This window comes from Rissa tridactyla, chromosome Z, assembly GCF_028500815.1.
Source record: "Rissa tridactyla isolate bRisTri1 chromosome Z, bRisTri1.patW.cur.20221130, whole genome shotgun sequence".
Classification (NCBI taxonomy): Eukaryota; Metazoa; Chordata; class Aves; order Charadriiformes; family Laridae; genus Rissa; species Rissa tridactyla.
The window spans coordinates 49,662,675-49,676,234 of NC_071497.1; the positions used below are offsets into that span (position 1 = coordinate 49,662,675).

At 40.1% G+C, this 13,560-nt stretch overlaps 1 protein-coding gene across 2 annotated transcripts in view; it reads right to left on the reverse strand.

Annotated features, from left to right (window-relative positions):
- Positions 1–4,133: 4,133 nt before the first annotated feature.
- Positions 4,134–13,560, reverse strand: part of FOCAD (focadhesin) — a 118,227-nt gene continuing 108,800 nt past the window's right edge. For both annotated transcript variants that reach the window (XM_054185048.1, XM_054185049.1), the window contains 8 exons: positions 13,081–13,196; positions 11,551–11,811; positions 10,781–10,870; positions 9,894–10,071; positions 8,336–8,433; positions 7,219–7,470; positions 5,978–6,053; positions 4,134–4,590 (listed from right to left, as the gene is read on the reverse strand). In XM_054185048.1, the coding sequence (XP_054041023.1) occupies positions 4,517–4,590; positions 5,978–6,053; positions 7,219–7,470; positions 8,336–8,433; positions 9,894–10,071; positions 10,781–10,870; positions 11,551–11,811; positions 13,081–13,196 (1,145 nt within the window). In that variant the 3' untranslated portion in view covers positions 4,134–4,516. The remainder of the gene's footprint in view (positions 4,591–5,977; positions 6,054–7,218; positions 7,471–8,335; positions 8,434–9,893; positions 10,072–10,780; positions 10,871–11,550; positions 11,812–13,080; positions 13,197–13,560) is intronic.

Below are 13,560 nucleotides of genomic sequence, written 5' to 3' on the forward strand. Positions count from 1 at the left end.
ACTCACAATAGAATAGTTCCAGTTCGAAGGGACCTACAACAACCATCTAGTCCAACTGCCTCATCAATTCAGTGCTGGCCAAGTTAAAGTGTATTACTAAGGGCATAGTCCAAATGCCCCATAAACTCTGACAGGCATGGGCCATTGACGACCTCTCTAGGAAGCCTGTTACAGTGTTTAACCACCTTCCTGGTAAAGAAACGGTTCCTAATGTCCAGTCTAAACCTACCCTGGCACAGCTTTGAGCCTTTCCCACATGTCCTATCATTGGATCCCAGGGAGAAGAGATCAGCACCTCCCTCTCCACTTCCCCTTATCAGGAAGCTGCAGAGAGCGATGAGGTTGCCCCTCAGCCTCCTTTTCTCCAAACCAGACAAGCACAAAATCCTCCCCACAGGAGCCCTGTCGCTAGTTTTGTTGCCCTCCTCTTGAAGCATTCAAGGACCTTCACGCCCTTCTTAAATTGTGGGGCCCAGAACTCCACACAATACTCAAGGTGAAGACACACAACACTAAATCCAGTGGGATAGCCCCCTCTATTGACCAGCTGGTTCTGCTGTGTTTGATGCACCCCAGGATGGGGTTTACCCTCTTGGCTGACAGGGCACGCTGCTGACTCTCATTGAGCGTAATGTCAACCGGCACCCCCATATCCATTACTGCAGGGCAGCTCCCCATCCACTCCTCTCCCAATTTAGACTTGTCCAGAGTTACTCCACCCCAGGTGCTGAGCCTGGAATTTCTTCTTGTTAAATTTCAGGCCATTAGTGACCACCCAATGCTCCAATCTATCTAGATCCCTCTGCAAGTCCTCTTGTCCCTCAAGAGAGTCAGCAGCACCTCCCAGTTTAGTATCATCAGCAAACTCACTAATGGTGTGCCCAGCTCCTGCATCCAGATTGTTGATCAATATTCTGAACAGAACTGGCCCTAGAACTGAGCCCTGAGGAACACCACTGGTGACTGGCCACCAGCCAGATGTAGCCCCATTTGCTACAACACATTGAGCCCTGCCCTTCATCCAGTTCTTCACCCAGCGCACCATGAACCTGCTCATCCCACAGCTGGACGACTTGTCCAGAAGGATGCTGTGAGGGACATTATCAAAACCTTTACTAAAATCCAGAAAAACTACATACACCGCCTTCCCTTCCTCCACTAGCTTGTTGATCTTGTAGAAGGGTATCAGATTAGACAGGATTTTCCCTTTGTGAACCCACGTTGACTGTGCTTGATGATTGCATTGTCCTTTAAATGTATTTCAATAGCACCCAGTATGATGATCTCTGTAATTTTTTCCAGGTAATGAGGTTAGACTGACAGGTCGGTAGTTCCCTGGGTCTTCCCTCATGCCCTTCTGGTAAATTAGAATAATGCTGGCTAGCTTCCAGTCAGCAGGGACCTCCCCAGACTCCCAAGACCTTTGGCAGACGATCAAGAGGGGTCCTGCTGTGACATCCACTAGCTCCTTCAGTACTCTGGGATGAATCCCATCAGGCCCTACGGACTTATAAAGATTCAGCTGATGCAACTGATCATTTGCAATCTCAGTGTCCACAAATGGAAAAATCACTGCTCCTACATCTCCTCCAACTCAGAGGACCGGGCAGCCCAAGGTCTATTAGTATTATTAAAGATTGAGGCAAAAAAAAAAACAAACAAAAAAAACCCATTAAGTGCCTCTGCCTTTTCTTCATTCCTATTTGTCAGGTGACTATCTTCATAAAGTATTGGTCCAATAATTTCCTTAGACCTCCTCTTGCTCTTAACATGCTCAAAATATAATTTTTTGTTATCTGACCCAACACTGGTCAGTTTCAACTCCAGTTGACCGTTGGCCTTTCATGTTTTCTCCCTACATATGTGAACCACACGTCTGTAATCTTCCTACGAAGCCCGACCTTGCTTCCAGAGACCATACAATTTCTTTTCTACCTGAGTTCCAAAAGCAGATCCTCTTCAGCCAAGCTGGTTTCTGCCCTGCTTGCTTGACTTTTGGCACAATGGGACTGCCTGCTCCCATGCTTCTAAAAGGTCGTTCTTAAAAACTGACCAGCTTGCATAGATTCTTAAGCCCCCAAAAGCAAATTCCCATGGGACACTGCTAACTAGCTCCCTGAATAGCTTAAAGTTTGTTCTCTTAAATCCAGGGTAGCAACTCTGCTGACCTTTTTTCTCATAACACCCAAAAATGTAAGCTTAATCACTTCACGATAACTGTGGCCAAGACAGCCACCTACCATCACATCTCCCAGGAGTCCTTCTGTATGCACAAACAATAAGTCTAGGAGGGCACCTTTCTTGGTTGGCTCACTGAGTACTTGTGACAAGAAATTGTCTTCCACATACATCTGGAATTTCCCAGACTTGCTTGTCGCAGCGGTCTGGTATTCCCGGTTGATGTACAGGAAGTTGCAATGTCCCATAAGAACAAGGGTCACCAATCCAGAGATTTCTCCTAATTTGCCTATAAAGTAAATCATCAGTGCTGTCACCCTGGCTGAGTGAACAACAGTAGACACCCACAACAACATCTGCTTTGTTTTCCATCCCCCTAATCTTCATCTAGAGGCTCTCAACCACATCATCCCTAACTGTCAGGGCTGTACAGCCAAACCTCTCCCTTACATACAGTGTGACTCCTCCACCTTGCCGAACCTGCTTATCCCTCCTGAACAGCCTGCAGCCCTCCAACCCAGCACTCCAGCTGTGGGACTCACGCCACCAAGTCTCACTAACACCAATGATACTGTAGCTGTGGGAACTGGCCAAAGCTTCCACTTTATCCTGTTTGCTTCCAATACTGTGTGTGTTGGTGTACAAGCATTTCAGATATGCTGCTAAACCCTCAATGCTCCCTGGAGCTGCATTAACACTGTCACCCTCAGGCAGTGGTATGCCATCCCTTGGCTTACCTTTTCTACTGTGTATGAGTATAGCTTAATTCAGATGTTTATACACCGCTCCACCATACAAACCAAAATACAGCATTGTGGGCATTACCAAAGATTCCCTTTAAAAAAGGGGCAAACTTCTCGGCTGAATTAAAATGCTAATACACATGCAAACTCAGGTGAGTAAAGGTGTAAGTTAATTTGAAACAGTACACTAGAGATGGCACCATTAAAACACAACATATTTGGCTTTGTTAGAGGTTACTTAGAAGTGCACACAAATGGAAATGTCATACACTGAGATACCGACTCGGTGACAGCTGCTTTCAGTGAGTCCTTCCATACATTCACCTTTAGACTGTCTTCTCAGTATACAGCTGCATACAGAGCAGAAAATTACCATTATAATAAAACTATTTCAAAAATACAAACGAGTATTGCCTTAATCCTCCACACACCTAAACACTGAAGAAATGACTAATGACTGTGGAGGCTCACTGCCATCCCACAGAAACTTTACGAAGTGAGAAAATCCCATAAAGAAGTCACTGGAGAATTTCTTCCCCAGAGGAAATGTTCAGTCCTGAAATTAAGAGAATTCTTGCAATGGGGTGTGGCTTCTAGATGTAGGGTGATAACATTTCATGCAAGCTGGTCAAAATCAACAATGCTCCCACTAGTACTGCCTTGGAAGACATTAGGGATCAGTACTCAAGCTATTACATTCAGTTAATTTTTGTCTGCTCTAGTGAGGAGGATTGCTAAATACAAAATCCCTTTTAAGGTCTGCTTAGCAAGGCTGCAAAGTGAAGAAGTTCTCTATTCCTTCAGAAAGAGAAGAGTATTAATACGTAAAATGGCAAGGGCTAACCTATTTAAGATGCCAAAGGTGGAAAAGGTTTTTCTCTGCAGGCAGAGAACAACTGTCCTTCTGTGCAAAGGAGGGTAAAGGGGACAGGAACAGTTTTAAGTGGAAAGGAAACTGCAACTGTCCTGCAGCTGGGGACATAGCAGCCATTAGGATCATTGCCTTATTTTAATGATCATGATAAAGTTGTTGCAAAATTGACAAGCATACCACCCCTTTCAGAAACTCCGCTCACGTTATATACCTTCAATGTGTTGTCACTACTGCACAAGAGCATCCTGTTATTACTAAAAAAGGATAATCAATTAAAAAAATAATGCTCTGAAGTCTGTTACACTAAAACATACTTTAGTAAATAGGCTACAACCAAATAAATTTTACAAGTTTATTTTTCCACCCATTTCTACAAAATCTCCATGAGTTAAAGGAATATTCCACTCCAGCTCTTGAGGCTCCCAGGTGTTACTTCAAACAACTCAGTTGAAACAACTGGACATGTATTTCTCGCTTACATTCAGCACAGCTCAAACCACTCTAGGTAGTTTGTAAAAGAACAAGACACCATTAATGAAAAACAAGATATTGTTTTCATCTTACGAATCTTTGGGAGGAGGTAAAAGGATGAAAAAAAAAATATTATCCAAAACCTTCTGATAGGAAACCTCTTTGAAATTGGTAATCTTGATGCATGAATAGCAATAGTATGCTTTCAAGTACGAACTGTTTTCTTCATTGGGTAAGATATAGCACGCAGCTACCACCCATAAGCTTTAGTCCACACTGCTTTCCTCTTGAACTCTGCAACAGATCTCAAGGCCAGGAGTGCGACTGTGAAGACAAGGACAAATGACATTAATTTGTGCAGTCCAGACTGGAAAGGATGTGAGAGTATTCTGCCCACTCATTTTACTAACATAGGTATATATTCAGTTCTCCTTTTAGTGACTCTTTTAATGACTTTTTCTCTTCCTGGCCTGACAGGTTCTGATGCTACTTCTGCTGTTCACAAGATAGACAGGTCTCTAAACCCCTCTGAAATGCGATGTTGCACTAGGCCTTTCATCTGCTTTATGGCGTGACTCCTACTGAAATCATAACGCATCATCTGCTAATTAGACTATCACTTCAATCCACTGTCTGGAAATGCAATTCACCAATTCCTCAATTCAATTTGAAAGCATCATGTGTTTAGGCAAAATCCAGTAAACAAACGAGTCACATTCTAGTCATCCAGAAGGGAGTTTCATGTTCTTGTACTTAAAAGCAAAAAAAGAATGGAAAGCTCAAGGGAGACAATGAATCACCTCAATCAGTGTGTACTGAGAACATACTGTGTATATCAGAATCCTTCGATATACAGAGGAGATTCTCCAACAACCCTTAGCATTGTTTCTGGTGGAGAGTAGCAGACACAACAGGGGAATTCTGAAATTTATCAGAGAGTGATTAAAGATTGCAGATCCTCAAAACAAGGCTAATTGTCCTAGTAATGCAAAGAACTTCTAACCTGATTTCAATACGCCATGTTTAGGTCCAACAAATCAGGTGATTCAAAGGAGGTGCTGTGTGTTAATGGAAAGAAGTACAAGCACACACACTTCACTTGAAAGTTTTTGTGGTGTCCTCTTAAAATGACTTGCACAGATTGTATTCACAATCCTACATCTCTAGGTGAGCAATGGGTTGCATGCTAGGGCCACAAGCCTTTACTGTAATTCAAAATACCATGTACTTCCCATCTTTCTTTTCATACATCTTTTCAGCAGCCCTCATTCCTCTATCCTTTCTTGTCAGACTGCTCTACTAGGCTGTCATTGCCTGACTCCTATCCCTTCCCCACAGTTCAGTTGCACCTGAATAAATTGCTATGTGATTTCTATTTAGTACTGGAGGGTTCCCAAATAGTATGTTACATTTTATTTTTAAGGGTAACTTCAAAACCAATTGACAGATCTATCACTGAAATACGCCTGTAGGACCAGATGTACCTTTAAGTCCTTTCGATCTTCAGTGGTACGTCGTAAGCATCAGCAGGTGAGACAGCAAATATAAGAAGGTGTTACAGACAGGAATGTTAACTTACCCGTGAAGGTTTCCTTAAAGGCAAAATATATTTCTCCTACATGTATAGATTCATCTCACTCCTTTTAACAGATGGATTTTGATCTGTACTGATAGTTATGAAAAAATATGGACCCAATTAAAAATATCCTACCTTTCAGCAGGTCCATGGAAGATTTTGATAATGCTTCCTTAGGAGTTTCCATCATATTGATCATCCAGTCAATGAACTAAAGATTGAAATATAAAGGAAAATTTGAATTAAAAGAGACTCTGTATCAGAGCCAGAAGTTCTTTCACATTTGACAGGCAACATCTGATCACTGCTAAACTCATAGTTATCTAATCAGAGGCAGTGGCCAGTCAAGCTTCTGCCCAAACTATCCAAATGCCCTAGAGTACATCTCACTGTCAGTGCGATTTCTCCCACTGATAGATCTGAAACTCCCTTTGTTCCTTCTCATTACCTCAGCAATAACTATTTGTAACAAAGAAGGTACAGTAAATAGTTTCCCTCCGTCTTGCCTGTTCATGCCTTTAACCTATTAACACGATCCTTTCTTATCAGTCTCTTGTGCAAACATTTTACTGCAAATCCTTCAGAATTCTTACTGCCTTTGTGTCCCTCTTTTGACCTCTCTCATTTTTCATTGTTTTTCTTGCAGTCCAGAGGCGCTGGAGGACAACGTGGAATTTCAAACTTAGCAGGATGATTTTCAGGGCATAGTCTTAAATTCTTCCCTCAAGCCTAGTTAGGCACTTGCATATTAACAGCCCTCACCTGCTTTCCTCCCAGATTCTGAATTCTGACTTCAGTGGTAATTCTGAGCACAGAAGTGTACAGGAGCCAGTCCTTAGTGGATCCTGATTTGCACAAAACAGCTAACTATTAATCTGTAGGTTTATAACAATATTTCCATGTCTCAACCACAAGCTATCTACAGTAGGCTTACCAAATTAGGCTAAATTTTCCACACTTATTTTCAACTTACACTTGAAAATAAAATGATACACAAACTGCACAGATGATCTTTGATTGCCCTAAATTGCCACTGTGGTGATGTCCAACTGCAGAGGATCCGTCCTTCAGTGTTTAAAAGACTGACTTGCTACCAGCAGCTGCCAACTCTCCTCTCCCAGCTGTACTCTCTTAGGAGTCTGAATCCCAACATTGACATGTTTTTTGTTTTTTGCAACTCTCACATTTTACTTTAGAAACCACACTCGGTCTTTTAAGCCAAGTCATATCTGATTGCAAATAAAGTAAAACAAGATCACAAGTCAGATGCAATAGATATAGAGGAAATAACTGCTCCACCTAAGACTTGAGCTGACTACTAAAAATGGGGTGCTTTCTGACTATTGGAAAATGCTTACCACTACGTGCAATTTTACCTTCTGTGTTTGTTCTTTCCAAGGCTCTTTAGCCAGCAAAAGGGAAATGCTGCTTGGAAGGAGAGTGAGGGTTTCTTGCACAGCAAGCTTGTCAGAGGGGTGCTTGCCAATGCGATCCTCAGACAATTCTGGTAATATCATTTGGTGCTTCCATGGTGACCAGTCAGCACTGAGACCAAGCAGTAATGGTGCACCATGGTCAGCCCAGGCCACCACAGTAGCTGCAAACAGCCACAGGAGGAAATCTATGCACTAAACAGGAAAAAAGGCAAACATGCACTTTATTAAATGAGTAACACAGACGGGAAAAAGAAAACCAAACAATAAAAAAGAAACCCCAAACCAAAAATCCAGGTGGTGGCTTGCTCTTCAAAACTATCACCTCAAAATTCAGCTAACATTCAAAATGCAAGAACTAAAACATTCTTAATATTCTCTTACACTTTGAAGCAGTATAAGGCTTTTTCTAAACTCCAACTCAAACTAAACTGTCTACGGAAAAGAAAGCAAAACAACACTCTTCTAAAATCATCCTTTAGTTTAAGGATGATCCACATTTCATTTAAAATGGGGAAATAACTTCTTTACAGCAAGGTGACTGTTGAGGGAAATTAGAAGTGGTCACCATTGTGGTGGTACAAATGCTTGTGAAATATTGCAGCAATGTAACGAATGCTTTTCTAATCTAAGCAGCAGCTTATTTTATGTCCTCAACCAGAAGAATTAAACATCTGAAAAGACTGAATAATTCTAGTTACCTAAAACTGTCCAAGCCCTCTTAGAAACAGGAACTGCACAGGTTTGACCTGCTTAGACAGTTCTACTGATGAATTCAAATTGTTCCTTTAATTGTGCTAAATACAGTAAACTTGAAGTGATTATTTCCTTTAGTTGCCTTTAGCTTCTATCATAATCTAAATGTCATGGTTATTTTAAAGTAAGAGTTTTAAATCCACATAGATTCACAAAAATTGAGAATAATTTCTCTATGGAGGTAAGATTACAATCTTCTAAAATATAAAAGCATGGGGAACAATACTTATTGCTGAGGAAGAATGTGGAATACATCAAAACCTAATTTTTTCTGAAAGCTGCAAATTATTTTCACGGCATGTACCTCTTTAAGATCAACATTTTGTATGGGTGTTGACTTGTATGCTAAGTTTCTGATGTAGCCCATCAGGTCTAGCAGCCAGTCCGTTCTTTTCAGCACTCCTAGAAGAAGAACAAGAACATTGACTCTCATAAAACACTAGAATGCACCATTTTTCATTAAAAAGCAAGCATAGGGAATCACTATAGCAATAAAGCACTGACTGTGGAAGAACAACAATCACCAATACCACTGTCACATTTGATGCGTGGTTGCTACTGACAGAAGGCATACAGACACTTAATACAAAAACTTTGCTTATAATGCAGGCAACATGCTGAACACACAGAAAAAGGAATGCTGAGTGAGAATTATTTCACACAATGGCAGCCTGCAAGTCCCCTAACCCAGTCTGCTTATATGACTGCTACAGAATCCAAAAGCCTCCCTGAAGTTTTTGCCCCTGTACTTCATCTAAGTCTAGCATTGGTGTCACTGTGCACTGGGCAAGAATGTGGGGAGTGCTGCCGAAAACCTCCTACTGTGCAGAGAGGATCAATAAAATACAGTCAAGGCACGCAAATAAAATCAGCCCTCAACCCAAGGATGAAACATACTACATTGATTCAGATTCTGCTGTCCAAAATCTGTTCTACCACCTACAAATTAATAACCACCTTCAAGACCACGTCACTTCATACACTACCATTTCCTTGTACTCTTTACGTGTGCCCTCTTTTACGTTGCCTCCTCTTTTTCCCAAAGGAGCCTTGCTCAACTCATTCAAAACTCACTACTGTTTGAAGTTCTTCAACCACAGCTGGCAGCTAAGGCATGTAGCAATATAACGCTTTGAAGTTGTTCTGTGAACAGAGGTAGCCAAAGATCCTTCTGCCATGAAAATGAGGAGATCTCATTCTTGCCTCCCACTGTTCTTGTTTCTTCCTCCTTTATCTTCCTGTGTGATTCTGCTATTTCTCTTGCAGCAGCTGCAGCACTTTATCAGACCCTTAGCTGAGCCACCCCAACTCATTAACCCACCAGATAATTATCTGGTATGGTTATGAAGAGGCGGAAGGGCAAATTTTTTTTCTGTGTTAACTCAGTGCGAGAAGTTCAGAAAAGCAAGCTACCTCCTTGGTTCAACCAGTCTCACGGGAACACGGCCCTGCCTACCGTGTCACACAACGGTAAGTCAGATATTAGATCTGAACGTTAGCAGAGTTGCACTACTACCAGTCGCTGATGTGCTACGTACATTTCTAACACTGCCTTATACTGAAAGTCCAAAAAGACTAGGAGACATGGATCTAGTCAAAACTGTGGTCTGCAAACCACCTGGCTGAGATAAATGACTCGTAGCTGATGTACAGAAATGTAAATAATTGGAGAAAAACATAACAGCAATGTCTGATACAGGTATTTGAAGAGCACAAAAATACTGAAGATTGAGTAGTTTCTAATACAGAGAAATTTGGAAACACTTGGATTAAACCATCTTAAAATTATTTTAAAAGAATGAGTGTAGACTCATCTGTATCTGTTGATTTTGTCATTGATTCTTCTTTAAGCCTGACCTTACCTGTGTTTTCATGGCTCACAATACGAGTGTGATAGAAACTATGCAAGAGCATCCATAAAATATTTTCTTTCTGGTGATATCCTGCCACGGTATCAATCACGGCATTCAAGTTCATCAGAGGCAGTCTGCCTTGAGAAATTAAATACACTTTCACAAATGTCGCCTTCTCTATATTGCTCTGCAAATGCAATTAAAAACCATGTTAAATTAAAACATATTTTTCTCATGGGAACAGTAGATAGTTCATTCCTCTTTATAAAAAAAGGGGAGAAATTCTTTGATTATGTAGCAGGCTTATTTTTCTTCAAGACAAATTATGAAACAGAAGATTGTACATATTAATTTAATTTTACATGCTTCTAAATAGTCCAGCAAACTGCAGATCAGTACAGTTTGATTGTTTTCATACGGCTTTAAATTTTACATTCTGCTTTAAATTGAAATGAGCCAGCCTGACAGTTCTGGATACCCAAGTCTTCTTGCAAGACAGATTCACTGCAGTGACAAAAAAGGTTTTCCTAAATGTCATTTTTCAGTGCCGAAATAAGAACTTAAAAAGATATAAGGAAATGACTGTTCAGCTTCTCTAACACCATTCCTGCTCTGCTAACAGAGTCTTGACCAATTTACTTAGACTCTCCATTTCAAAGCTACCAGGGAAAATGAGTAATATTGCAGTTGCCTTGAGAAAGTTTTGAATATGGGTTCTTATCACATTTGCTTCTCCCCGCTGCCTGCAAATTAGAGCCAAAACACTCTTACTTGCATGGTAGATAAAACAATCAATGCTCCCAATGCGCTAAAACACTCTGTTGACAGGAAAAATGTTAAGGCATGCCTGCTTCACATGATTTGGTGATAGAAGACCAGGAGTAAAACGTCATTACCTTAGAGATCTGGACAATGCGATCAATCTCTGAATCTGCCATTTCTGAGATACATTTTGCTACATCGACATAGGTGTCCAGTTCGCCTCTCTAAAAACAGAAAAGTAAATGCATGTTTAGATATATCGTTCTAGGTTTCTTTATCATTAAAATTGGTGAGTCCAGGAACTTTGTCAATGATCGTGATGAATATTTAGATCATGATGAATATTTAATCTAGTGTCTAGCCTCATTTTATTTATTCTTTATTTATTTTAGAAATTTAGAAATTAATTTTAGAATTCTGTATTTGCTGGGGACTTCAATGTACTTAATTACTAAAGAATAAAATGGTATCTGAAAACTTTCAATGAGTTTGTTTTTTTAATGGAAAAATGCCCTTCCTTGGAAATATTTTCTGTAGCTAGATAGCTTCTTTAAATCACTGTGAGAAGTTGAATCCTCTGTGGGGAAAAAAAAGCCCCTTCTGATTGTTCTCTGCTTCTGTTTCAATAACATTTATTTCAGTACTAATGCTGTATTTTTCCATTACCAAATCACTTGTGAGGGAAAAGTGTACATTAAATTGCTTTCACAACTTAGCCATATTCTAAAGAATATCTGAAAGGAACTTAAATTGAAATTATGCAGGCAACCTAACTATTATCACTAAAATTTTTAAATCTACTTCATGTTTCAAACGTGAGGGTCAGTGCAAAAAGATGGGACTTACCATCAGTAAAAATTTCCAGTTCAGAAAAGTCTTTGTACACCTCATACTTATTCCTTACCTGAATCTCATTCGGTAGAAGCTCAAATACTTTCTCCACAGCCTGGCACAGAATGCTCCAGCAGTACTGGGCAGGGCTCGGAAGTTTCATTGCCTGCACGAGCCCCTGTAAAACACACTGGCAGATCTCTGGGTTTGTTGTGTGGTTCTTCACTTCAAACTGTTTTATCAGAAACACTTCCATAAAAGACTGTAGTTTGTCTTCTGCAACATGTTTCATCCACAGGGGCAGGGACATGAAAAGGTATTTCTGTGTTTTCGTCTGCAAAGCAAAAACTTTTGTTTAGTTTCAGATTCCAGCTCTTCACTGACCTTCAACTATTGTTATAAAGGATGAAGAAAAAAAAAAAAGCTGCTCAAACACCACTTAAAAAAGCACTCAAAGTCATATATACTTCTCAATTCTTCTTCCCTCTTTTGATGAATTACTTGAATTAAAGAGAGTTCAAACATGTCAACATTCTATTTTCCTTAAAAATTGAGGAACTTTCTTTCAATGAACCCTAGATATCATGTCTCTGTACTGGCAGGACAATTATGATTTCCCGATATGGTGCCCACTGCATTCCTGCATGAAGCATACAGACTGACTAGACAGCCAAGGACAGAAGCATGGTACTCCTAGCACCATTAACATTCCTAGCTAGTGAGTAAGAATGAATAATTACCTTGAAGGAATCCAAAGCACACACACTCTGTGTCTGAAATCATTTTGTGACTTCAAATCTCCGCTGCAGTGAGAAACGGGTGCTCAGAAACCAAATCTTCCTTTTTTTGGTACCTTACCAATTATATATCTTAAAATTGCCAAGTGTTTATGTATCTCTGAAGACTAATGAATTCGAAATTACAAGACAAAAATATCCCCTGAAGAACTGCAAAAGATCACAGAAATCCACAATGGATTTTCTGACAATTGCCATGAACCCGCTCCTCAACTCGTTTAAACTGACAGAACTGCACAGTCTAGTGCACTGTGGGATTCAGGGAGTTTTACATACTGTATCATGGAATCCATGTGGTACCTCTGCAAGAAGAGCTGCACCGTACCAGAGGGTAAACGCAAATTTGATTACAGTATAGGTTAGTCTGCTGACTATCTACAGAATTAAGGCAAGATTTTCAAGAAGGAACATATTTTACTTGACCAAAAGACATTGCTGGAAGAAGCAGGCGTGCTTTTGGACAGATATGTGGGACCTTTTTTTAAGGCTATCGGCTGGTATAAGAGATACTTTTTCTCCCTACATGGCATGCCTTCTTACATCTCTAGGTCATGCTACAGCATGAAATGAGAGAGGAAAATGATCTTAAGCAATTTAAGTAAAACCAATGTAGCGGATCTTAAGTCTGCTTTAAATTTCAAGGCCCCAGAATAGCCTTTCTCTCACTGTAAATATTTGCTAAATAGTATTTCTGCAGAATTCTGAACGTAGTAATCATTTTTCTGTTGAGATATTCTAAACATCATCACTGAGGAATCTTATAGAAAAGAGGTGCTGAGGTCCCATAAATTTTCTGACATACATACACTGAGACTGTAGACAAGGGGAGGTGCCACCCACATGCCCAAAAGCGTTGCTGCATTTTGAGATGACTGGGCCTGCGTCACAGCCAGTTGAAGGCAGAGATGTTTTACCTCATCACCTAGGGCAGAAAAAAAACAAATAGAAGTTATGAAGAGATTAATTGTACTTTAAATTTGTTCTCAACTCATAAAATACAGGAGGATTATTGTTCTACTAGAGCACTACATTAAAATTTGCTTTTCTACAGATGCTGCTTAGAGTTTTTAACACATACATGTTAGAAGTCTCCTCTTCCCATTGATGCACTTTCAGCAAGAAATCTCAGGATTTGTACAAGTTCATTTCAATCCACCCAAGAATAAAAATGTCGGAATGGTAAGAAAAGTAAGAATTAAAAAATTCATGCCAAATAAAGACAAGATTTAATCTACAGAAAGAGAAACGAGTCAGTATTCCTTCCTGCTAAATGTAGGAGTAATTAG